Below are 27,994 nucleotides of genomic sequence, written 5' to 3'. Positions count from 1 at the left end.
CTCCTGCGTTATACGGGCCTAGCCTTCATTTCTGAATATTTGAATGAGTAATGAAAGCCTTTAGCTTGTACCCAGTCGATGCCGTGGGTGTAGCTGCTGTGCTGCCCCTGCAGATACCGTCCGTTCAGGTTTGAGTGATGGCAGCTGTTATACCACCAGCCTCCGTAATACGTATTCGCACGTTTGCCTGGACTGGAATCTCTGTCCTTGGTGGAGAAGGGCATGTCGGCATGAACATCCAGGGAGTTTCCTAAAGCAGGTAAAACAAAACCATTTAACCAGGTGCTGGAACCAAAGAATATCATCATCCGGAGATCAATGATCTTGGGCAAGATACATGAGGGATTCCCGTAAAACAGATGCAGCGCATCATTTATTCTCCTACAGCGATGGAGACACCCACTTGAAGGTCGCCATTGTAGGAGATCATGATATTTACCTAAAGCAAGTGTTTGAATTAAGGTGCGACCTGCTTTATGGCAGCGCATGTCCTTAAATGCCTGGCCGTGGCGTACCTGCGTTACCTGTAGCGCTGGGCCGGGCGATGCCTGCGTTACCCATGGTGTTATACCGGGCCGTAGCGTTCCTGCGTTGCCCATGGTGTTATACCGGGCCATGGTGTTATACGGGCTGTGGCGTACCTGCGTTACCCGTGGTGTTATACCGGGCCATGCTGTACCTGCGTTACCCATGGTGTTATACCGGGCCGTGGCGTACCTGCGTTACCCGTGGTGTTATACAGGGCCGTGCCGTACCTGCGTTACCCGTGGTGTTATACAGGGCCGTGCCGTACCTGCGTTACCCGTGGTGTTACACAGGGCCGTGCCGTACCTGCGTTACCCGTGGTGTTATACAGGGCCGTGCCGTACCTGCGTTACCCGTGGTGTAAGCTCCTAATAGCAACTTGTAATGTTCAGACTCTCCTAAAATTTTGAAAGACGCGTATTTGGCAAAATATTTTTTCGCTTCAAAGTCCTGTAGGTCGATGCGTAATTCCCACGTGCCTGAAAAAAAGGTGGAAACGGGAGCCGTGTTAAAATAAGCTACTAAAAAAAATATAACTGATGTATATTAAAGCATATTTTGTCTGTGAATAGGTAATTGAGCCGACATCTATCCGTTAAACGGGAGAGACCGGGAAATGTACAGAACGCTTCAGGTGCCAAAAACGAGATGTACAGAAGAAATCATAGGCCTAAAATTTTATGTAAAAAGATCACCTGATGAGGTCAGCATATGAAGATTATCATTTCCCAACCAAAACTCGTTCAAAGTGCTGCCAAACCCCATCTTATAGGAATTCCAGTCCCCGAAAAAATCCACCGAGCTGTCCCACCGTCTCTGGAAAACCTGCACAAAATAAAAAAACAAAACACTGAGATCAGACATCCCCCGTTTATAAATACATTCATTAACATGCCAACCGGAAAAGCAATACGGTATATATTTTTTTACTTTAATTATTTTTTCCCCCAAGTATCTTGAAAACTGTCATGAAAAAATTTTTTTTTAATCACCGACAATGACCATTGTAGAACCAGATTTATTATTTTTTTTTTATTTTTGTGCTAAAACATTTTTCTCCCCTATATATACATATATTCCTAGAGGGAATTGTCTATCTTCAAAGAAGGATGGACATAAAGATATAAGTATAACTATTTCTTGGCTTTTATCACTTTCCTTTTTTTTTTTTTTTTTTTTACATCACAATTGTGTTTTTGGGGGGTCACATATTGACGATTTATTATACAAATATATTTTATATCTATATGATATTTGACACACTTCATATATTAAATAGAATATATTTATTAATATATATTACATTATAATATTATATTTATTAAATACGTTAAATTTTCGTACTGATTATATACCATTGTGAGATTTTTATGAATGAAGAGCATTGGATCAAACGGTAAATGGAATATATATTGTAAAGATATTTTCTACATATTTCATCTTCCCTGCTGAGCACTTACGATCCAGCCTCCGCCGTCGGTGTGCATATCACACAACACCTTCAGGGGCCGTTTGCCATCCGGGTATATTGCGTACCAGTCGCTTAGAACGCTTCCCTGATCTAGAACCTCCTTACAGTTCCTCGGAGCTAAAAGCGAGAATTAAAAACACAATACGTCAAATAGTTGCATTTATTTGGATTCAAACCCAATAAGTAAGCAATAATAACGGTGAGTTTGCTGTATAACAGGAAGAATCTAGAATACAGAGGTAATAAGTACGTTACGTGGATTCATCCAATAAACAATAAAATAACGATAAAACGGATCCAATGAACGGGCATTAAAACACTCTGATTGTCTGGTTGTGTTAGTGTGAGTGCCTGGGTGTGTGTGCTTTAGTAAAAAGATTGTGAGGAGAACCGGTGTGTCCCAAAAATAGTGTGTGCTAAATAAGGAAATCTCTAAAAATACTTCCCTTTTGTTTTCTCACAGCTGCCTCCTTAAAAACAACTCTCTCCAGGTGTTGTAAAGTATAGGTTCAATTTCAATAGGGGGCGCTCATGTAAGAAAAACAAACGAAACAACAATAGTGTAGACCGTTCAGACGATACGGTGTTAATTATATTGCGTTAGTTGCACTCACAACAGTGCTGAAGATTTGTGTCTGTTTCTCATTCCCGTCTCATAGCAGCTCGTGAAAAAGGTAGTAAATGGTTGCACTCACGGAATCCAATGCACATACAATTATGTGCAAGGTGCACTCAGGGAGGGGGGGTAGGGGAAGCCCACGGTGTCCAGGATCCCTTCTCCAAATGTCGTGGAATTTCAGGTCCAATCCCCCGAACGCTGTGATACAGTGCGGCAACTTCTTCCAGCCAGGGAGCGGGAAAACCACCCCCAGAGAATAAACAACTGCTGCTTATATTTAAAAATATAGATTTATTATGGGAATATCCCTTTTATTTAAATTTTAAAAAAGTACTTTAAGATATATAAAATATAACTCTGTAAAATTCAAACGATTAAGTGAAATAAAAAGTCTTTCCTCAACGCGTTTCGGCTTTAATGGCTTCCTCAGGAAAAAAGTATTTGATCGCTTCTTCCACTCTTTTTATGTGTTAATTCGTTGTATTTTCTTCCATGTACGCTAGATGGCGGTTGCAACGTTGTTTCCCAGAACATGAGGACGTGTTGTACGCACATGTACACTAGGTGTCGCTGTTACGTCATTCCACAATACGTGAAGACGTATTGGAGGCTGGATGTGCGTACTGGCGTCATTCTGTTTATACGCGTCCCCATAGAAACGGCTTCTCCTTCTCCGTAGGGCTGTCTCTTTTCTTGGTGTTGCATCGGGTCCTAGTGTCCTGCTGTGCTGTGAAGTGCAGATGGTAAGCAATGACATTTGAAGACGGATTAACATGAAGGTAGTATAAACGCTATAGGATGTAAACGTTTAAGGATTTGATTGCATGAATGAGAAAACATTAAACGTGGATATATGAACTATAACTAAACATACTATGGGTTTTGTTTATACATAAATGTCTATATGAATCCAGGGAAAAGAGAGCAATAAGGGTGGAAAAGTGCCAAACAATAATACAAAATACGAAATATTGGAATTATGTATAATACATATAATACATATACAATGTCTATTCCCATGATTCAAAATTGATTAATTGAGAAAACAGGACATGAATTACAGTATCGCGGGACACCGTGTTTAATGCTTGAATTCTTAATGTTCCCAAGATGTTCCTAAATTCTTCCTTTAAGTGGTCTGATTGTTCTTCCCCCATACTGTGCACCACATGGACATTGTAATAAATAAATTACAAATTTGGTGGTGCAGGTGATGAATTTCTTAATTTCGTATGTAGTCCCTGTCCTATTACTGATAAAACTGTTCGTTTTCCTTGGTAGGTAGGTGCACATCTTGCACCTACCGCATGGGAAAAAACCAATGGGTTTCTTGCCCAGAAAGGTATTAAAATTAATTTCTGTTTTCTTTGTTGGGAGGAAAATGTTTTTCAAATTATTTGTGTTTTTTTGTATATGATTTGAGGTTTTTCCAGTAAGAGGGGACCTAAAATGTCATCGCTCTTCAGGACATGCCAGTGTTTCCGCAATATCTTTTTAATGTGGTGAGCCTTAGTATTATATTCCTTAATGAATGAAAAACTTAAATCTTTCTTGTTCATATTATGTTTGGGCTTTCCTTTTAGTAGATGAGATCTATCCATTTGTTCCACTTTCTGTTGACTTCTCGCTAATAACTCTATTGGATAGTGTTTCTCCCTAAATTTACTTTTAACATCTGTGGTGTGTTTAATAAAGTCCTGGTCCCGTGTACAGTTCCTCCTTATTCTCATCATCTGTGCCGTGGGGATGTTATCTAACCATGCTGGGTAATGACAGCTTGTGTAATCAATGAAACCATTGGCATCGGTAGCATTTTTATAATTTCTGGAGCATTGCCTTCTGTGAATAGTTCCACATCCAAGAATTCAACACTTTGCTTTAGTATGTTGAAAGTAAATTTTAGGTTGTATTGGTTCTAGTTGATGTATTCTATAAATTGATGTAATTTATCCAGTGTTCCCCTCCATATAATTAACACATAATCGATATATATCTCTTCCACAGCACCAGGTCTGCTTCAAATGGATTGTTGTGCCATATCTGTTCTGCTTCCCATTCGGCTACGAAAAGGTTGGCGTAACTCGGCACGAGCCTGGCACCCATGGCTGTCCCGCATGAATGGCGGTAAAACTGGTGTTCACACCAGAAATAGTTATATTTCAAAATAAAATCCTTTCCGATGTGTTGCATGTTATCTCCATGTTTAATGCTATCTCAATGAGTAGTGTTATGTCCATGTTTAATGCTATGTCCATATTTAATGTTATCTCTATGTGTAATGTGTGACAGTGTAAACCCCAGGGAGATGCTTAGTGTGGCATTTGGGTACAGGTGCTATCCAGATCGTAAATATGGGTCCCTGGGGTGGAGCAATTGGAGAGCAGGGTGGGCCAATGCTCCGTTTCCCCATGCTGTGGAAATGCCATGCCGAGTTTTCCAGGAGGCAAGAAATCTGCAGGATCCGGTCCGGGATTCCAATGGGGCCGGCATCAGGCACAGGAGCTGGACATTAAAAACCCCTGGAGCTTGATACTCAGAGAGACTGTTGGGGGAAGAGGAAGTTCCCTGTGCTCCCAGGGCAACGAGAGGCCCTGAAGAAGACAGTCCCTGAGCCAAGTGAGGCAATACCTGCCTGGACGTTCTGTGTGTTGTCTGGGGGAGGTTTTCCAGAGCCTGGCGTAGCTGGGTCTGGCTGGGAGGTTGAGGTAGTGGGTGATTAGGCTGGTCAGTCTGGACCAGCATAGTTCAGTTAGAGAGGGCTCCAATAGGGAGCTAGGTTTTCTTTTGCAGGTTTCACAGATATGCAATACTTTTATCCAGCAAAAAGAAACTTCACGTCCGGATCATCAATAAGTCGTCACAAACACATCAAGGCCATCCTCCCTAAGCATATGTATTTCAGCCAGCAATACACAAGGGCACATACCGTGCAACAGTCAAACAGCGGTTTTTGGGGTTTAAGCGGTTAAAATAAGGAGAAAAAAAAAACAAAAAAAAAATAACAAAAAAAAAAATGAGCTGCTGTTCCTGGCTCTAATTGCCCTAGAGGACTGTGCTTAGGACCCCTAAAAGTGACATGTATGGCCCTCATGCTATAGGGTTTGTCACATATGGTGGAGGATGCGGGCAAAGCACTGCTATGGTCTGTGGGCAGAAAGCAGGAACCAACAAAAAAAAATGAGCTGCTGTTCCTGGCTCTAATTGCCCTAGAGGACTGTGCTTAGGACCCCTAAAAGTGACATGTATGGCCCTCATGCTATAGGGTTTGTCACATATGGTGGAGGATGCGGGCAAAGCACTGCTATGGTCTGTGGGCAGAAAGCAGGAACCAACAAAAAAAAAATGAGCTGCTGTTCCTGGCTCTAATTGCCCTAGAGGACTGTGCTTAGGACCCCTAAAAGTGACATGTATGGCCCTCATGCTATAGGGTTTGTCACATATGGTGGAGGATGCGGGCAAAGCACTGCTATGGTCTGTGGGCAGAAAGCAGGAACCAAAAAAAAAAAACAAAAAAAAACACGCCTTATTTTTAACCGCTTAATCCCCCAAAACCACTGTTTGACTGTTGCATGGTATGTGCCCTTGTGTATTGCTGGCTGAAATACATATGCTTATGGAGGATGGCCTTGATGTGTTTGCGACGACTTATTGATGATCAGGACATGAAGTTTCTTTTTGCTGGATAAAAGTATTGCATATCTGTGAAACCTGCAAAAGAAAACCTAGCTCCCAATTGGAGCCCTCTCTAACTGAACTATGCTGGTCCAGACTGACCAGCCTAATCACCCACTACCTCAACCTCCCAGCCAGACCCAGCTACGCCAGGCTCTGGAAAACCTCCCCCAGACAACACACAAAACGTCCAGGCAGGTATTGCCTCACTTGGCTCAGGGATTGTCTTCTTCAGGGCCTCTCCTTGCCCTAGGAGCACAGGGAACTACCTCTTCCCCCAACAGTCTCTCTGAGTGTTCAGCTCCAGGGGCTTTTCATGTCCAGCACCTGTGCCTGATGCCGGCCCCATAGGAATCCCGGACCGGATCCTGCAGATTTCTTGCCTCCTGGAAAACTCGGCATGGAATTTCCACAGCATGGGGAAACGGAGCATTGGCCCACCCTGCTCTCCAATTGCTCCACCCCAGGGACCCATATTTACAATCTGGATAGCACCTGTACCCAAATGCCACACTAAGCATCTCCCTGTCACAAATGCTATGTCCATGTTTAATGCTTTATCCATGTATAAGGCAGTGTCAATGTTTAATGTTATCTCCATGTTTAATGTTATCTCTATGTGCAATGCTATGTCCATGTTTAATGCTATTGTCAGGAACCACTTTTTCGCTGCCTGAACCATGGCTTTTTTTATACCTGTGGTGTTTAAATCTGCTACCACTAGTGGCTGCCCTCTGGAGCACTCAGAACTCAGGTGTGCCTTGTTACCTGGGTTGAGCCCTAGCCAATACATCCAGCTGGGCCTTGTTACCTGTGATTACCCTGCCTTTATGAACCTGCCCTGCACTTCAGTCAGGGCCTTTGTATTGAAGTCTATGGATCTTCCTGCTGTGGCTCGGCACCTGTACTGTTCCTGGTTCCCTGCTTTGTGTCCTGATCAAGCGGACTCCCTGCTTTGTGTCCTGATCAAGCGGACTCCCTGCTGTGTGTCCTGATCAAGCGGACTCCCTGCTGCGTGTCCTGATCAAGCGGACTCCCTGCTGCGTGTCCTGATCAAGCGGACTCCCTGCTGCGTGTCCTGATCAAGCGGACTCCCTGCTGCGTGTCCTGATCAAGCGGACTCCCTGCTGCGTGTCCTGATCAAGCGGACTCCCTGCTGCGTGTCCTGATCAAGCGGACTCCCTGCTGCGTGTCCTGATCAAGCGGACTCCCTGCTGTGTGTCCTGATCAGGCGGACTCCCTGCTGTGTGTCCTGATCAGGCGGACTCCCTGCTGTGTGTCCTGATCAAGCGGACTCCCTGCTTTGCGTCCTTCCAAGCAGACTCCCTGCTTTGCGTCCCCATGAAGACCATTCACCTACATCTGTTACGATCACCTGAGAAATCCAACAAGCCTGTTACCAGTATGAAAAAGGAATCTTCTAGGAAACGTGAACCCCTTACCACAACCGAATTGCAACAAAGGCGTGATGATGAGGCTTGCTTTTACTGTGGCAAAAAGGGACACTGGATCACCCAATGTCCTCTGAAACCTCCCAAACCCTCTGTACTGATTGAACAGTCTACGTCACAAGCACAGAGCTCTCCTAAAAGGGGAAGTAGCTTTATTCCCCAGGACAGTGAACCCATGGAGTATATACCACCCCTGGTGATTCCTGATGCTTCTCAAACTCCAGTGGATGTCCAGGTGAAGCCTGATGACTGTTCTGTGATGGAATGCAGCTTCTGTGATTCTACAGTCTGTGGCAGTGTGGGTTGCTCCCATATGGATGAACTTCCTATTGCTTTCTGTTCAGCCATGATTGCAACTCCTATCACTCTTACCTCAGCAAAGTGTGATGCACCATAGACTACCATAGCCCCTAATATCTCCTCTGGACTGATAGCAAAGATTCATGACCCTATTCCATCTCTGAGGAGGAAGGGGCCTTCCATCAGTGCTTCCCATACCAAGTCTGCTTCTCCTGTTTTGAACCAGTGCAGTTCTGGTACTACCCCCCTGCCCCCAGTAGTGCCCTGGGTACAGGGCAGCTATGTGACCCCTGGTACATGGAAAGAGAAAGCACTGAATCATACCTTCTCATCAACTTCTTCAGCATCCAGTCCTAATTTGGCCTATGATTGCACCACAGATAACCTTTCCTTTGATTGTGTTATTACCTCTAATGGCAATATAATCAGAAATGAAGACCTGGAGATCTGTGAACAAGCTTTACCAGGGGCTGCTGTGGGTCATCCTCTCTTGCTACACCACTACTCTGCCTACAGAACAATACCAGAATCTGAGGCAACTGGTTCGACAGTCACTATGGCAGAGGGCTGTTATATGCCGGGGTCAGTGTCTTCCAAGCTCCGAACAAAAGATTAGAGACCAGCGGGAACTACGCATGTCATTCCTGGGACAGCAACCCCAGGAGCAATGGGTATCCGAATTGGACAAGCTGGTCCAACAGGAGGTAGAGCTGGAAAATTACTATAGGGCTCTGCAGTGGTATACAGAGAAGAATGTTCTCCAGAGGGCTATGACTTTGGTGGCCCAGGATTATTATGGGATAGTCTTCAGGATCCGGACTTCGGAAGTACAGCGGAGTGGCGGATTCAGAAGATGCCCTAACCCCAGCTGAAGCGCTGGCAACAGGGCAGGGCATCGCTGGCCTCTGCCCAGCACACACCAAAGCTGCAGGAATTCAGGGAGATACAGCGGCCGACCCGCCTCAGCAGCAGAAGCAGGGAGGTGGAACAGCCGGTCCATCTCCCCAGCGGCAGAACCTAATTCCGGGACAGGAGGAACCTGACCTCCCTCCTCAACGGCAGCAGGAGCACCAGGGAGGGGATGCAGGAGACATAACTCCCCAGCGGTACCCGGAAGATGGCGCAGCCGGCCCATCTCCCCAGCAGCAACAGGAGCAACAATTTTGGGAGGGCATTGATGGGCCAAATGAACTGACTGACTACGGAGTCAACCCGTTTGGGGTTTCCTCCTGTGTCAGTCCAATTTGGAGGGGGGAGAATTGTGACGGAACCCTCAATCACTGGGACCACTGGAGAGGCCTAACTGCCAGCCTCCTCCCTGTTGACTATGGGCCCTGGGTTTGTAAAGACTTTTGTGGCTACCCCCAGCAGTATCATCTCATCACTGTCTGAGGGGATTATCTCCAGCATACAGCCAGGATCTGCAACCAGGGAGTGACTGCCATTGTTTCAGTTTAATGTTGTATAAATCAGTCCCCCGCCCCCCATTGTATTGTTAATCTCGTTACTGCCCCTGTTGTCTCTGGGAGGCAGATTAAGGGGGGCAGTTTGTGTCCCAATATCTTATTTTATGTAAATGTGTGTTTTGATGGATATATCCAGCCTTGTGTGTCCGAAATAAATCAGTCTTCGTTTGGTTTTACCCTACACTGAGTCTCGGCTAGTGACTGGGGAACCGGGGAAAGTGTGTTGTCCCAGGCTAAGGGAGCACAAGACAGCGGAGGTAGTCGGTCGGACTAGACAGCTCCATGACAAATGCTATGTCCATGCTTAATGCTATGTCCATGCTTAATGCTATGTCCATGCTTAATGCTATGTCATTGTGTAATGCAATGTCCATGTTTAATGTTATCTCTATGTGTAATGCTATGTCCATGTGTATCATTATCTCCATGTTTAACGCTACTCCCATGTGTAATACTCTGTCCATGTTTAATGCTATGTCCATGTTTAATGCGATGTCTATTTTTAATGCGATGTCCGTTTATATTGAACTGATGATGTTAAGGCAGTCTATTAAAGGGAAAGAGCTTGCGGTGGAGGCATAATCATCCACCGAAGCTTTGTGCTTCCGTGTTGTCAATTACGTTTTGCCTTTTCTTTTCTACAGGTATAAATACACAGTTAACCTCTTAGTGTCCAGAGGGAAGGACAATCTTTCAAGCCATGGTTCCCCAGAGGTTTCCACCCTTAGGTGGTTTTTCCTCTCCTGCGTGCTGAAAGGTGACTCTTCGTGAGTCTCGAGGTTGCTTTCAGGCCTAATTAATTGGACTATTAATTTTGTAATTAATAATAAATAAATTAAATTACCATCAGTTTCTGTTGTTGTGTTTTTTATACTATTGACTAAAAGTAGGTGTAACCATATGTAATAACAAAAATGAATGGAGTTTATCCAGACCAATGGTTCGGCCCAACCAGTGTGTATGCTAAAGAGCTGCAGGGCTGGCTTCCTCAGGGCCCTTTGCCAGGTATTTCATGCTTTATTAAAAAACACCAATGCACAGGTGTACAAAAAGGACAATGTATGAATTTAAAAGGTTACAAATTTGCATCAGTGCGTCTCATGTTTAGACGTCACTTACATCTTCACACACATCATAGTTAAACATTTAGAATGAGTAATGTTATACAAAATACTAAAACCCCATATTTTTCATATATATCTAAACCCTCACTAAATCAGTTAAATTGACAGAACATACCCCCAACAACAATTCAGGTGTCCAGATTGTATATGCATTTCGAGCATTTTAATTGGGCTTATAAGGTGTATATTGCTGTTTTGGAACTGTTTTTTTTTACATTTAGTATGTTGGGTTTGTAACTGGAAATTTTAAACAAAGAAGCCATGAACACCACCCAATCTAGGATATGTCACTAGTGGTTTCAGGACACAGTCCAAGCAGACATTTGGCCACCAATCACTGCCGAAATTAGCTATAGAAATACTTTGTTGAATTTTTTTTCACCAACGCTTCTGTGTTTTTTAGAATTTTTTTGGCACAGGTTATGAGTTATGGCAGAGAAATCCAGTATGTGTTTTTTAGATTATGGAAATACCCTACATGCATAGGTTTTTTTACATTATTTTTTTTTTTTTTTAACTTGTCTGGAACAAACTTTTTGATAGCTGCGTAGAGTTTTTATATAGGTCATGTGCCATCAAAATACCCTACATTTTCATCTTGTTTTACTAAGTTGCAGCAATCCTACGGTTTTTTTGTTTTTTTTTATCTCAATTCAAATCTCCATTTATTCAAGGTATGCGTAAAGACAAGTTATAGTGTGTACATAAGAGGAATGAGAGACACCTCCCACGTTTGCACAGTAAAACAACGGTCCGCTAAAACAAATCGGTAAGCATACCAGGTTCCGAAAGACTCTAGAATGAACAGTGAACAAGACCAGATACGGAGAGGAGATCAACATACTGTGATCGTGTCAGAAAATACAGTATTACAAAAATACAGAAGTATTAATAAAAAATAAACATAACTAAAACAGAATCAAAACACTCCAGGATGTCATTGCAATCCTACTGTTAAAGCAAAAGCAGAACGATATATATATATATTATTGAACATTTCCAATTCCCTATTTTTGTATGATACAGAGACCTGGTAGAGAGGGACAGGAAGGGCAGTGGTACCTAAGGAGTCTGTCCTAATACCTTTTTTTATAGCAGACTTTTTGTGCGTTTGGTGGGGGGATTGTACAAGGAAAATGCCATTTTTGTCTTTGGATCAGAGGATGTTTCTCAAAATCTTTAGCTGGAACTGTAGAAAAGTGTAATTCTTTCCAGTTCCAAATTTATCTTAAAGTACCTATGTATTAAACACGGAAACTTGGGTCAGGTAGATCACAACTTTTGTATACCATGTTGTGGTCTTGCCTAACACTAGGTAGGGATGTTGACTTTGATCAGAAAGGTATACCCCACCACGTTTTATTGTTATTGATAATGCACTGTGGTTTTGGGAACTGTGCATCACCCTTACCTCTGACATGTACCAGCACCAAACTTTCATTGTGTATGGAGGAGAGAACATACTCTACATGTCTTCACAGAGCACTTTTGTTTTGGGTACACCAATTGGTGGATGGAAGCTTTTTAGGCTGGGGTGTCATATATATATAAAAAAAAATTAAACAACTCCGGGCTGGTATCGGAATTATCTACCTGGATACCAAAGGTACATACATTTCTAGTTTCCTATTTTTCCTTCTTGCTACATAACCCTGCACCCACTGATCTTTATACTTTTTTAACCTGGTCCATGCTATAAGCACATAAGCTTTCTAGACCTCAGAGGTCTTTTCGTCACCATTTCTTCTGTAGGAGAGACCTCTGATGTCCAAACATACACCTTTCAATAGAAATCATACAACGTATGCAGTTAAGTGTCCATTTTGCTTGTGGAGCTCAGTAAGAACAATACCAAGACTTTGCTACACTTTTAATTTTATTTCAAATATTTTAAATACACGATGGATACTTAACATAGACACAACTGTACAATGGAACTGACAACATGTTTATATTGTTTTAAAGATACAACACCTGGCTTCTTCAAAATATACTTAATGAATTTTTTTTTAATTCAATCTGAATCCCGTTATGAGCGATGTATTCCTGGTTTTCATCACATTGGTTACAGATCTTCAATTTTATCTGGCAAGTGGGTCCAATACAAAAGCCCGACAAATGGAGATATTATTATATTGTGGAGCCTTGAACAAGTTTTCTAGTGTGAACTCTTAATTCAACTCTTTCTTATTCATTTATTGAATATCAATGCACTTATTTCACTTTTTTCAATTGTTTTTTTTTCTCTCTAATTAATGATATAATTCATTATGTTTACTATGTTTTCGACATGGTAAGACGTGGTAAGTGGTAACTAGGTACCGGATAATTTGAGTTCCTCTAGACATATATACAGTGCACGCCGTCCCAGTGTCCTTAAACAGTTTGGTGGTTTCATGGTAACGTGAAAGTGGCCATACCAAGTCAGGACTCTAGGAACGGAGCTTAGAATCATGTTGATGCATTGTCATCTTTAAAGAGTTTCTTCTGAATCAATGTCATCGGGAAGGTTCATACAGGTTATCAGAGAAATATAGAGAAGAGCATCTCTGGATAGCTTCATCCTACTGATGGGAATCTCCGAGCGTGGTTTCTCCTTCTCTGTAACATAAGTTACATGCACCGGGCCTTTGAAGTCAGTTGTGGAGATGTTGTCATGTGTGTTCCGATTCATGTTGACACTTGAGTACTTCTGCGTACTCTTTGTAAGAGGAGTCACAGCCACCCCAACGCCTGTGCGAAGGACAAAGAACCATTTAAACAAGTGATATTCATAAACTGAATCGCAAATCTGATGTCATAATCCAACTCCATGAGTAAAATGACTACATTAAGCTTATTGCACGGCTTAGGGACAGCATTAGAACTCTTTGCTGTGTGATATACATGTATGTTGTGCGGATATATATATAGGCAATAAAGCTTGCTAAAATTGTATGTAAATACCCTTCTGCCCTCAAGCGTTACCTGCAAGAGGAGTCCAGACCGCCCAGTATAGGGTTATAGATTTCCACATATCAACACAACTATTTCCAAAGTGGGCAGAAAAGTCGCTTCCTGCCATATACGTGCCAGCCTTCCTACCGCCTGACACATCGCATCTCTCCCCTTCTTCGCAGCACGGGCTGAACGATGACAAGCGCAGCGCACATACGAGGTTCTCTTCCTGGGTACAAATAAAATCTTAGCTGCCATTGGCTGCACTGTTCAGCTCTGGAGTTATTTTTGTATGATTGGTCAATACATAACAACTCCCCTGCAATGCATGTGTTCTTCCTGTGTGTAAGTGTAAAGTGTCAGAGAAATGTATGCCCCGGGGGTATCCTAATCTCATTCTATTGGTGAGATTATTTCAAGTGTCACAAATCAGGGATTTGTATTGTTAAAGTGATGCTAAAAGGAAATTTGGGGCTTTAGTCATGATTTTGGCCATCTTGCCTTTGCTAAGGTCACAGACTCCAGCTTTTACTGACTATATCTCCCCAAATTAACTGGATCAAAAAAAACACCCATAAAAACTTCCTATTGCACAGAATGGTGAGTGTGTGGCTTTGTAAACCAGTGGCCCTCCGGGAATTTGCCTCGTATGCCAGATGACCAGTCCAGGCCTAGGTCTACTTCTTAAAGGGAGCTAGAACACATTTACAGAAGGGGGTACATAGACAACTAATACAAGTCACATAGAAAGGATCCAGTTGTTAAAGAGGAAGAGAGATAAAGGGGAGAAGAGAGAGCAGGAGAGATAAACTGAAAGGGGGAGAGAGATGTGGACAAAGGGTGAGGTATACAGAAAGAGGAAGTGGAGAAAGAGGAAGAGATGTATATAGATGGGAGATGTGAAAACGGAGAGAAAGAGAAGGAGAGATAGGGAGAAAAGCAAGAGATAAACAAATGGGAGAGATAATGAGAAAGGGGAGGATCAAAGAGGCGTCTGTCTTCTTATTTATATTTATAAATACTCCAAGCTCCAGCTCTTCCATTTTGTAACGGAGAAGGACTGGAAACATAGGCGCCATCAACGCAGGAGGGGGTGGCGGTTCATGTGTACGATGGGCTCACATGAGTCTGCCCACGAGGCGGCAACAAAATGAGGTTTTGCCTAAGGTGGCTAAAACCCTTGCCCCAGCCCTGAGCTGAACACATCTCCCTACATGTGATATACTTACAACAAGTCAGCTCTAGCACTGGATCGGTGAACACTGCAGGAGAGGGTCTATTCAGACCCCCATGCACAAGCACGATAAGCATTCCCATTGATTTGAGTGAATCAGTGGCAAACAGTGACCACAGACGAGGAGGGAAGCTGCAGCAACAGGGCTACAACTTCTAGGTCATATAAGTGCTCTATTGCATTTTAGTTTTGATGAAGGCATATTAAAGTAACCTTCACGACAATGGCTGCTTAGCTATGATTTTCGTTTTTCTCATGTACTGTAACCACTCACATTATATATTGGGGGGGTTCAGGACAAGAAAATATAAGAGTCCATTATTTTGATCATATCATATAATGTATTAAAAATATATATATAGTAAAAATTGAAAATGCTTTTTACTACAAGAACTAATGAAAATACCTGCTAAATAGATTTTAAAATTTGCCCTGAGTTTAGAAATACCCAATGTTTTTGTATTTTTGCAAGTTATAGGGCAATAAGTACAAGTAGCATATTACTATTTTTAGTAAAATGTCCCCTTAAGTTCTACACTATTCACATACTATCCAACATGTGATCCATGTTGGAATCTTGGACCCAGACTCGCATAGCTTTCTACCATTTTGTTGGTTGCATGTAGTTGCTGGTATGTTTTCAAAATCCAGGCCAATCTTCTGCCCCAATTCTCATGTTTGCAGGTGAACTAAAAGCCTGTGTGATACCTAAAACAAAGTCCACGTTAGTGACCCATTTCAATATAAATGTTTATATTAATGTATTTGCTAAGAACAAGACATAATTTATTATTCAGAAAATAAACTCTCATTGCCAATATAGCTAACTTAAAGATGTGTGTAACATGTAACACTGAAGTTTTATTTGATAAAGAAGGAATGGCCATTTGAAGTCACTGTGCTTAGTCGAGTTTTAGCTGATTGTTAAGATAAACCAACTCTGAATTCATACTTCTCTCTATGTAAAACAAGCGGATTGAGAGTATCTTTTTAAGCATGTTTGCAGGGATCAGTTGAACATCAGATAATCACTTGTAAATTCCTGGTGGATACTGTGATGTTCTTGTACTCAACGTGTAGCTCTAAACTAAGCAAATGTACTAAAAGTTGCAAACATACTGTATGTCAAAAAAAATAAAAAAATCTGCTTCATAGGTAGTTTAAAATAACGCATTTTGACACATTTGTGTCTACAGTGCATTACTCCAGTTACCCAGGAACGCAAATCAAAAACTCTGTAATGGCATTAAATGTATCAGTAAATCAGACTAAAGCTTCCAGGGATAGTGATAAAAATCTTTATCATACCCTTTGTAAGATTCTAGTACTGGTTGTTTTTCATACCCTCTTTATAAAAGCCTTGCTATATGGAAAACAATTGAATAATAACATCTTGGTGATACTTACATTACATTCTTGGATATACACTATATGGACAAAAGTATTGGGACACATGACCATTACACCAACAGGGATTTTTATGACATCGCATTCTAAATACATAGACATTAATATGTAGTTGGACTCTCCTTTGCAGCTATAACAGCTTCTTCTCTTATGGGAAGGCTTTCCACAAGATTTTGGAGAGTTTCTGTTGGAATTTCTGCCCATTTATCCAGTAGAGCGTTTGTGAGGTCAGGCACTGATGTTGGACGAGAAGGACAGACTCACAATCTCCATTCCAGTTCATCCCAAAGGTGTTTGATGGGGTTGAGGTCAGGGCTTTGTGCGGGTCAGTCAACTTCTTCCACACTAAACCCATTTTTATGGACCTTGCTTTGTGCACTGGGCACAGTCAAACTGGGATAGGAAAGGGCCTTCCCAGGGGCATAACTAGAAACCACGGGGCACTGGTGCAGGCCCCCCAACTGCAACAACTAGTCTGTGCCTTCCCCTTACCCTCCCTTCCAACATATGTAAACACACTTACACAAATTACAGACACTTACTCATACTCACTGACACACACTCCATCTCACCCCACTTACGCAATTACTCATCCATGCTCGCACACACAAGTATACATCTATGCTCACATACACGCACACACACAAGAACACATCCATGCTTTCACACACAAGTACACATCCATGATCACACACACCTACAAGTTAACATCCATGATCACACATACACGTGCACAGGAATGCTCATACAGGCACACACATATTATACATATATATATATATAGATTTATTCACGGGTAATGCCTCTCGTTTAGACTTAATCTAAAGTAACATCATGGCTGCTGAGGTTTATACTGCCTTTTCATTAGTATGGTCAGTTCTATAAGAAACCTGCATATGTAGCCTAGAATGTAACCTCATTGATATAATTTGTTACTATGGAAAAGTTATACTCCGCTTACATGATTTCACGTTACATCACTTTTTTTCTTGGAAGCTTCCAAGGTGTTGCCTGTACTCAGCACCATATGTGGAATATCACCTTTAGGGATAAAACATTTTGAATAGATGTCTCTCTGAATAGGGACACCATATTGCATGTATTGTTGTTTTAGAGGACTCTTTATCGAGTAGAGTGTCTCTTTATAGGACTCCTGTTATGTAATCACAGTCTTCAAGCCTCTCAAATCATCCTGCCTTTACACAGACATTTCGCTTTGTATTTATCAATATTGCTTCCTTACACAATACCTTTCGTCCATGGTCTATCCGTTTCTGTCTTATCACAAAGCATAAGATACAGGAGAATATTAACCTGAAAGAAAACCGAGGCATTTATGTTTCAATTGTATACATTAGGTCGATAAACTCACAAGCTGTGTTTGCTTGTCAAGTAGCGTATGATGAAGTTTAATATACAGAACCAACCTACAAATGTATATACTGTATTTTCTCGATTATAAGACGAGGTTTTTTTCAGAGCAAATGCTCTGAAAAATACCCCTCGTCTTATAATCAGACCTCAAATAGGTCTGACTATGAGACAACTAAGATCCAGATCCCCCGCAGCTGCAGGGGTCCTGGATCCTCCTGTCTTCCCCCCCCGCCCCACTTACCGGTACTTCTGAGTCCCCTGTGTGCAGGGCCGGACTGGCCCACCGGGATACCGGGAAATTTCCCGGTGGGCCGGAAGGTCCGTGGGCTGGGCGGCCGGCAGACTAACCATGAAGACAGCTGCTGAGCGGCTGCAAATGGCATTGAACGCCTCCCTCGGTGCCAGGGGTGGGCTGGGCAGGGGGGGCAATTGCCCCCCAGGCTGCCCGAAATCTAATCAAAGCGGCCGCTGGGTGCTGATGCGGCCGGCCGGCATCGGCACCCAGCAGCCGTGTGCGATGGCCGTCTAGTGATGGGAGCAGCGTGAGGGGTGAAAGCTCCGCCCCCTCGCACTGACCTTTCACCCCTCACGCTGCTCCCATCACTATGCGGCCATCAGATTGCTGGGAATGTAATCTGAACGGCCGGTGCGTGCTGATGCCGCCGGCCGCCTCTGCTTCAATACTTTTTTTTTACTTTATATGGCAAGCCGATCCAGCTTACCATATAAATAAAAAAAAAGTGTTAAGGTAGCTCCGGCCGGCGGCATCAGCACGCACCGGCTGTTTAGATTACATTCCCAGCAGTCTGATGGCTGCATAGTGATGGGAGCAGCGTGAGGTGGAAGCTCCGCCCCCTCGCACTCAGACTGCTGCAGCACCGGATGTCAGGTCAGTGGCATCCTGTCAGCATAGAGGAGAACAGTGTGCAGCTACCAGGAAGTCAAGAGAAGTAGAAGGTGAGTAAAATAATGTATTTTTTGTACTGTATAATGTTTTTTGTATTTGTTAAAAACAAAAAAAATCGGCATGTGTGTGTATGTAAGTGTGTCCCCCTATATGCCACTCTGCCTCCAGAAATGCCTTATACCCCCCCTATATGCCACTCTGTCCCATGATATGCCTTTTAACCCCCTATATGCCAGAGTTGCATATAGGGGTATAAGGCATTTCTGGATGCAGAGTGACATATAGGGGGTCAAAAGGCATATCTGGAGGCAGAGTGGCATAAAGGGGGTTAAAAGGTATATCATGGGGCAGAGGAGCATATAGGAGGGTATAAAGCATATCGAGGAGGCAGAGTGGCATATAGGGGGCATAAGGCTTTTCTGGAGGCAGAGTGCCCCATGATATGCCTTTTAACCCCCTTCATGCCACTCTGCCTCCAGAAATGCCTTTTAACCCCCTATATGGCAGAGTGGCATATAGGGGGTTAGAAGGCATATCATGGGACAGAGTGGCATATATTATTTTTTATTTAATATGGCAAGCTGGATCGGCTTGCCATATAAAGTAAACAAAAATGTCCCATGATATGCCTTTTAACCTCCTATATGGCAGAGTGGCATATAGGGGGTTAGAAGGCATATCATGGGACAGAGTGGCATATAGGAGGGTTGAGGCATATCAGGGAGGCAGAGTGGCATATAGGGGGGTATAAGGCTTTTCTGGAGGCAGAGTGCCCCATGATATGCCTTTTAACCCCCTTTATGCCACTCTGCCTCCAGAAATGCCTTATACCCCCCTATATACCACTCTGTCCCATGATATGCCTTTTAACCCCCTATATGGTAGAGTGGCATATAGGGGGTTAGAAAGCATATCATGGGACAGAGTGGCATATAGGGGTATAAGGCATTTCTGGATGCAGAGTGACATATAGGGGGTCAAAAGGCATATCTGGAGGTGGAGTGGCAAAAAGGGGGTTAAAAGGCATATCACGGGGCAGAGGGGCATATAGGAGGGTTGAGGCATATCAGGGAGGGAGAGTGGCATATGGGGGGTATAAGGCATTTCTGGAGGCAGAGTGACATAGGGAGTAAAAGGCATTTCTGGAGGCAGAGTGGCATATAGGGGATTAAAACGCATATTATGGGGCAGAGTGGCATATAGGAGGGTATAAAGCATATCAGGGAGGCAGAGTGGCATATAGGGGGGCATATGGCTTTTCTGGAGGCAGAGTGCCCCATGATATGCCTTTTAACCCCCTTCATGCCACTCTGCCTCCAGGAATGCCTTATACCCACTATATGCCACTATGTCCCATGATATGCCTTTTAACCCCCTATATGGCAGAGTGGCATATAGGGGGTATAAGGCATTTCTGGAGGCAGAGTGGCATATAGGGGGTTAGAAGGCATATCAGGGGGGCAGAGTGGCAAGCCTGGGGGCAGAGGTGCATAACTCGGGGGTAGGTTGTCAAATGAAAGGAAATAAAAACCAAACATGTCTCAATCATAGCTTTTATTAAATATGGAAAAACATAGTCTACATGAATTAATAAAGAAATAAAAGTTTCTTACCAGAATACCGTGAAGAATAATGTGATCAGTGTTTTGTTCCACTGAATAAAATGGAACTCTTTCATCTAAAAATGTTCGCAGTAGTAAATGTTTTGATCCCATTATGTATAATGTATTTCATTTATTAGGGCCTTTTAACACTTTTGCTTTCTGGCATTTTAATACAAATAATGAGATAAAAAGAATGGCACATACTGTGACTCGGGTGTGTATAAGGGGTGCGTGTGGGTATAAGAGCTTCACCGTGAGATAAACTATATGGGGCTGGTCTCCAAATTTTTCCAGGGCTGCTTTTCAGTCCCAGTCCGGCCCTGCCGGTGTGCAGCTGGGGCAGCGTGTAGATGTTCCCCGCACCGGTGCGGCAAATTCTCTCTGACAGTCGGGGAAGGTCTGCACGATGGACGCAGACAACCCCCGCTGCTAGCCACACTTCCTTCCGGCTGCAGCGGAAGTTGTTTACGCGAATCGCATAGACATCTACACGCTGCCCCGGCTACATGACAGAGGACTTAAGTACCGGTAAGTTTGGAGGAGGGAGGGGGAGTGTTAAACGGGGGGGCATAAGGCATTTCTGGAGGCAGAGTGCTCTGTGAAATGCCTTTTAACCCCCTCAATGCCACTCTGCCTCCAGAAATGCCTTTTTAACCCTCTATACGCCACTCTGCCTCCTGAAATGCCTTAAACCTCCCTATATGCCACTCTTTCCGATAATATGCCTTTTAACCCTCTAAATACCAGAGTGGCATATAGGGGTATAAGGCATTTCTGGAGGCAGAGTGGCACATAGGGGGTCAAAAGGCATATCAGGGGGCACAGTGGCATTTAGAGGGTTAAAAGGCATATCATGGGGCACAGTGGCATATAGGGGGTATAAGGCATTTCTGGGGCAGATGTGCATAACTGGAGGGCAGGTTGGAAAATAGAAGGAAATAAAACCAAAATATTTTTCGTAATCATAGCTTTTATTAAAAAAAATAGTTTACATGAATTAACATTTACCGGTAAAACTTTTTTTCCTATAGGGTCGTCTTATATTCAGGCTTTTTCTTTTTTTTCTTAAATTAATATTCAGATTTGGGGGGTCGTCTTATAATCGAGCAAATACGGTATTAACTATATCAAACACCTGTGTTTTTTTGTTTGTAAATAGGTTTGTGAAGAAGTGTATATAATAAAAATACTATATTTTATAATTGCACTGGACTTTTTTCTGCCTTTAAGAAGCGGTTTACATGTTACCATATTTCTATGTAAGACTACATTTTGGTTCAAAATATTACAGAAATTATATTCAAGGTTGCCTTTCATTTAGACCTCTTCTGTTGCCCCATGAGTGTGGTGGACGATTACCTTAAGATGACATGAAAAACCCCATGCCTGGGCAACAGAATCCTGGTAGCCGTTTAATACAAGTCCCTTGCTGCATAAGATCCTGGACCAGGTTACACGTAACAAATTGTTAAGCAAAAAGAGAAGTTCAATACTGCATGAAAAATTAGATTAAACTTTATTATTGGTATACTCGTTCATACAATTAAAATAAAATATTTAACAAGCAGAGATAATACAAGTGTTTTTCTTCTTTACTTGTGGCAGCAGAAGATTCTGCAATAGAAACAAAAGACTTAATATTAATGGTTATAATGGCACAACAGAGGTCAACCTGAAGTCCATCTTTGTGCAGGAGATTATGCGCAGAAAATCTTTTTTTTTTTTTTATATATATATCAAATAGGCATACCTGGGAACTCTCTGTGTTTGACCTGGAGATCTCCAGTTGAAGTACCTACCGGTTCCTCCGGGTCTCGGGAGCGGGGTCTTGATGCACCCCGCTCCCTGCCCATTTGCCCTTTAAATGGGCGTGTTTCAGTCTAATTTCTCCTACCTTATTTACGTATTTACCTTCAGTATTAGCCAACAACCTCTATTGCCCTCTTTCCTTTCCTTTATTCTTGTACTTTTACTAATGCTCTATTTTTAGTCCTTAAACTTGGCTTACTTCTGTCTATCTTCTTCCTCTGCTTCCTCTACCACCACTGCTACCTCCGCTATCTTGACTTCCTCTTCTCTGATGCAATGCAAAGAAAAAAAGTTGCTTTACAAAGAGTTTTAATTAGCATGCTTGTGAACTAATAAAATTCCTCCTTGTTTTCGAGGTTAAAGAATAAGATTTACTCTCCAAATCAGGGGCGTAACTTGAAACCTCAGGGCCCCGGTGCGAGAATCTATTAAGGCCCCCCCCACCCCCAACCCATCTATCCCTTTCTCACTATCTCCCCTCTCCCTCCCTACTTCCCTTCTCACAATCTACCCTCTCCCTCTCTACACCCCTTCTCACGATCTCCCCTCTCCCTCCCTAACCCCCCCTTCTCATGATCTACCCTCTCCCTCCCTACCCCCCCTTCTCACGATCTACCCTCTCCCTCCCTACCCCCCTTCTCACGAGCTACCCTCTCCCTCCATAGCCCCCCCTTCTCTCGATCTACCCTCTCCCTCCCTACCCCCCCTTCTCACGATCTACCCTCTCCCTCCCTACCCCCCCTTCTCACGATCTACCCTCTCCATCCCTACCCCCCCTTCTCACGATCTACCCTCTCCCTCCCTACCCCCCCCTTCTCACGATCTACCCACCCACTCCCTCCCTACCCCCCTTTATAAAACCTATAAAACCCACATAGCTACTGTCTCATTTCTACACTCATGAAAAAAAATGAGATGTCCCATTGAAAGAATTCTTTTATACACAGGTTATTCTTAATTCTGTTTCCTATTGGTAACTGTATTTAACTCTTTGTGTTTTGTGAAAATGCAGCATTTAGTAGCAAAGCAGGAACAGCGAGCCGGTCCAGAGTTACCCGAAACATTCCTGATTACACAGAACAAAAGAATTTCATGAAACTGTACTGTCTTCCCTGTTTTTAAACCGACACTGGTTAGCGCTAGCAAAATACCACTATAAAATCTAACATTTCATTTAGTAAAGTACAGGCCATTGGATTTAGTGACCTGATCTGAGCAAATCCACAGCGCGGAAGCACTTAATTAATCCCAGCGATCCACTTCATTGATTACAACCTACAGTGCAGCATCTCAATCAAGTTGGCACCTGATGGGGAAAGACGAGACTTGGGCAACGTCCTTTTATTATCCGTCTCATGAAATGTTAGGATAACGCATTAATTGCACTGTATTTAGTTGGTTCATTTACAGTATATATATATATATATATATATATATATATATATATATACGTAGATATATATTGTCTTGGTTGTTGGCTGAAGTTGACTGATCCATTATATATTTCATTTACTAAAACCTAGAACCATCATTTTGTATTTCAACAATAGTTAGATCTCACGGTTGCCAATCTTTTGCCTTTTTTGTGTGTTTACAATATGGGATAAATTAACTGAATTCGTCGCCCAGGAAGCCTTAGGCACATTTCTTCTTTAACGGACACAATGTAGCCTCTTGGGCGATGACTGAGGCTCCTGTTGCACCAAGCTTATGCTAGCCGGTTAAAAAGGGAGATCACCGATCTCCCCAACCGGCCCACCAATACTATGGAGGACTGAGAAGAGTCTGATCAGATACCAAAAACATTGTGCATGCCCGTTAATAAATAATAACAAAATGATGTCATCATCACCAGTGTCAAACGGTCTACTTGTGCATTAAGAGGATTCTGAAGGCCACCTACACCATTTGGTGGCTAGAATGGACCTTGGAACATCTACTCCATCATGATATAGTAGCTATTAAACAATTCCTCCAGGACTGTTTAGTAGCAGGACTGTCAGAGGATTAACGCACCGTTACCCCCGAGGCTGCATGGGCGTAAAAGCTCGCATATTTCTTTTGTTTAATATGTTACCTTTTCCCAGCACGTCTACCTCTGAGTCTTCCTAGAAGAACTCAGCAGAGCAGGAATTTTATTTAATTAAAAAGTCTGGGGACAATTGCTGAAAAAAGTCGGTTAACGACAAAACGAGACGAGAAGCAGCTCTGCAGAACAGAGTTAATTGTACCCCGGAAATTCATTTTCTTCATCGTTCTAAAAACTTAAAGCGATGGCTGCGGCTGCACCTGTCACCGTCCCCAATGGAGACATTATTTTATCAGAGACGACGAGATCTCCAAAAGTCATTAACATCAGCGGAAAAGGTCAGGGGTAATTTTTATGGGCAAATTCAGTGCTTCGTTGCAAATAGCTGCTCCAGGACAGGCTCGGCCGGCTTATGATCCTTTCACATTTACCAAGACCACAGTCTCATGATACCCCAGCCACAATTAAAGTGCCACCCTTCCCTGACGCAGCCACATTCGTCTTTAGTTTCTCCCGTCCAATGTTGCATTTGTTCGTTCATTATTCGGACGAAACGGTAGAATTCAGCATGAAATCACAATCAAGTCTAGTGAGGATGGCTCTCCACGTTTGCTGTTGGCTTCCCTGGAATAATCTATACTATTTCAAAATATTCTAGATTCTTTTACTTTTGGTAAAAATAGAACTATGGTGGTTTTTAGCAGTTTAGGGGTGACTAATATATATAATCAATATATACAGTATATATATATATATATATATTAATTTGTTATCCTTTTAGCAACATCATTTCTAATTAGTAATTACTTTTCTCATCTTTAATGAAATCTCAGAATTTCAATAATCCCAATTCTATGTTCCAAAGCATGTTTTGGAAACATTGGCTATAATCCTAAATAGGATCACAGAAAATAAGATAACCCCCCACACACACACCTATATATAAATATGTGACATTTGAGGCAAAAATTCAGAACAGAACAACGGTTTACCTGATTATTTTATTATATTATTTTTGGGATGGGACATTCAGTGTTACTAAAAGTGATGTTTCTAACACTAATTAGTTTTAAAAGTGTTGAATTCTTCTCTTATTCACGTAAGCACTAGCTCTGTCCCAACTCCGTGGGAACCCGGCCGCTGCGGGCAGACTTCTACAGGTCCACTCTGCGACCGCTTGCTTACAGTAAATCTGGATGTTTTACTGGATTTGCTTGGTAGATGTGTGCTTTTCCCCAGAAAACCACATTTTGTCATGTGTAACGGCAAACGTTTTCTACGTTTTTATAACGGCTGTAAATCCTGAGCACATGTCGGACAGCGGAAAGAAAGACTCGGAGATTCACATTCCAAGCGCTCAATTAGCTCTGTATTGAGGTGTAGACATGGATACAAGGCCAGCGAGACTTTACTGCCAGGTGGGAGAATTATTGGTTATATATGGGGGGGAGGTTTGAACACAAGGAGACCCTGTGCTGAAGTTTTAAAGAGGGGCAGCCACGTTGTTGCTCAGCGGGAACTTCTCGCTCCTCTCTTCCTCTGGAATTCCAACTCGTCGACCATCCACACGGCGCCCCTTATGTTCTCCACTCTCACAAAACATTTATGGAGGCTGAGGTTGTGTCGCACTGCGTTCTGAGGGAGAGAACATGGGGGGGGCATTAAACAGACTGCAAATACCTCCATCTGTCTACGTGCATTATCGCTCCATATCCCTGGCTTACTGGGAAATACTAAAATTCTTGTGACGGAATGTACAGAATAAGGATTTCCAATAAACTTCAATGAAAACAAGATGACGAGGGGCAGTTAAATTTACCCGTAGCTGTAATAATCGTCATTCTGTGTGCTTTTGTATAATAAATGAAAAATTTGGTGCAATTTATAAACAGGACTAGACCAGGTACCTCTAGGGTGGGGTGGACAGAACATTGAGTGGGTGGGGCCTGTATAGGAGGGGGTGGGACTTCAGCCACACAAAGGTATTATAAAATTAGTATAATTATTATTATTATTTAAGGGAGAAGAGGATGAAGAGAAGAAATATTCAGGAAAAACAAGAAGCTAAGTAAATGGCAGGAAAGGTGGAGTATGGAGAGTAGTGGGTAGAGAGAACAATAGGGTCGGTGGGGTAATAGTGGCACAATTAATGCGTGGGTATGCCCAAGAATTGTGTCAATGACAAAAACATTATTAAAAAAAAAATCATATGTCTACGCAGCCTTAAGCACATTTATCTAGAATCACTCCAGAATTACTTTCCAACAGCCCTGACCTTTCTTTTATCAATGAGACATTCGCTTCCTCCGTACCTTGGACGAGAAACTGAAACCTTGCTACATCTGCCGCTTTAGTTTTTCTGGTACGGAAGGAGAAGGGGTCCTGCTCTTGTAAGCTTACAATCTATTCCCTAACATGATCTCTACCAAAAAATGTTTTACCACTGGTGAAAAGAGTCCCTTTTCTGCGGGACGATGCCGATTTAAAGCCAATGTTCAGGGTAGATGCCCCAGTTTGGTGGGCAGTGGGGATCAAGGACTGGTTGAGGAGATCCCCTGATCACCTCTGATCTCCCCTGACCAACCCAGGGAGCTGAAACTCCATTGCAGCGCAGATCTCCATCACAGCTCTCACGTGGCCACAGAGCCGAGCCAAGGAGTGCACCCGGGGGCCATTCAGACGAGGAGCGCAGCGCGAGGGGCAAAGTCTGTGCCGGCTGAATCCGGCATATTTATTTATTGGTTTCTAACCTACTTACCATACAATGGCTCAGATGTTCCAGAATCTCCTTTGTCTCCTGTTGGCAAAGAAAAGCACCAGAGATTATTAAAGCAGAAGAGGTTTCCCATTTATAACGAATATAGATGAATGTAACGGCTGAACCGCTCCATTCCAGAATCAGGAGTCCATAACCAAGGAGATCCCGCTGAGGACGTTACCCCTTCTGAAACAGATTTGTACGAAGCGTGCATAAAAAGCGTAGGCGTTTTTTTGCCTTTGTTTGAAGAAATTTACCATGTTGATGCTGTTGTCCCGATTGGACAATCAGAATTTTATTTATTTCTGTTTGTAACTAAAAATTTGGAGCCCCCGGTATGCGGCAGAAATAATGTGACGAAACGCGCCATAATACTTTCTGCGCCATAATACAGAAATAGCCCATCTGGGTCCGAAAACCCATAAGGACCATACTTAATGCATAGTTAAAACACTAAGATAACTTATACATTACACAGGGCCAGCTGATCCTTTCCCGCAGGAGATGATCGCTGGAGTTGCCCTTCCTGATGCATAGCGAGGTCAGAGAAACTCTCTCCCAGGCTCCATCTAGTGAATACACGGCTAGCTTTTAACCCCTTAGGGACAATGGGCGGTCCCTAAATCCATTGAAAACAATGCATTTTGAGCCTGTACATGTACGGGCTTTATCATTAAGGGGTTAAATATCTTTCAAATGAATCAATTCCAGCTCGTTTTCCCAGCATCTCCCTAAAATGTACATCTGCCGATAAAACACAATTTTTTTAAATGTACATAAGCGGCGAACAAACCTTTTGGCCCTGGGGGTCCAACTTTGCCAGGTTAACATACAGATCCTTTAAGCCCTAAAATAAAAAAAAATAGCAATTTAAAATATATTTATATCATCGCTACTTTCCTGTATGCCTTCGTTAGTAATTAAATTATGGGTAATTTAGTGGGAATTCTACAATAATGCAGTGAAAATACGGCTGTGCTCCGCACTCACCTCGCTCTCCCGACAAACCGGCTTCTCCCTTTTGACCAGGAGATCCAGGGAAGCCGGGACATCCTCTGAGAATAGCCAGCTTGTCAGAGTCCCCAACGCCCAATATCTTCACGTCTGAGGATATAAGAGTTACTAGTCAGAGATGTGAGACGGAAGAACGTGACATTAACTAGTACTAGCCATCCGGCACGTTGGGCAAGTGCCACATACTCTGCGGCAGATCGGGTGCTGCAGCATGATATGCTGGACCAAAATGCTGGTACCTAGGCATGATGGGACTGTGCTCGCTGTGATTGCTGTTAGCAATCACACTCCTA

The 27,994-nt window shown here is 42.9% G+C and overlaps 1 protein-coding gene across 1 annotated transcript; it reads right to left on the bottom strand.

Moving 5' to 3' along the window:
- Nucleotides 1-8: 8 nt before the first annotated feature.
- LOC149280548 (ficolin-2-like) lies at nucleotides 9-27,948 on the bottom strand. Its single transcript, XM_089500402.1, has 7 exons — nucleotides 27,888-27,948; nucleotides 27,678-27,791; nucleotides 26,688-26,726; nucleotides 1,986-2,113; nucleotides 1,221-1,350; nucleotides 870-1,004; nucleotides 9-250 (listed from the first exon to the last, which is right to left on the bottom strand). Exons 1-7 carry the CDS (start codon nucleotides 27,946-27,948, stop codon nucleotides 9-11), a joined length of 849 nt encoding a protein of 282 aa, XP_089356528.1.
- Nucleotides 27,949-27,994: the final 46 nt, after the last annotated feature.

Source organism: Sceloporus occidentalis, unplaced genomic scaffold (assembly GCF_023333645.1).
Source record: "Sceloporus occidentalis isolate IW3139 unplaced genomic scaffold, rSceOcc1.0.p SCAF_154, whole genome shotgun sequence".
NCBI classification, from domain to species: domain Eukaryota; kingdom Metazoa; phylum Chordata; class Lepidosauria; order Squamata; family Phrynosomatidae; genus Sceloporus; species Sceloporus occidentalis.
Note: the sequence above shows the minus strand (reverse complement) of the source record. Positions and strands in the feature narration are given on the sequence as shown.

Coding starts and splice junctions, on each gene's coding strand:
- LOC149280548 (XM_089500402.1), bottom strand. CDS start 27,948: ATGCCTAGGTACCAGCATTTTGGTCCAGCATATCATGCTGCAGCACCC. Junction 26,727..27,677: donor CGGTTTGTCGGGAGAGCGAG/GTGAGTGCGGAG, acceptor CTTTGCCAACAG/GAGACAAAGGAGATTCTGGA. Junction 251..869: donor TTACACCACGGGTAACGCAG/GTACGGCACGGC, acceptor TACCTGCTTTAG/GAAACTCCCTGGATGTTCAT.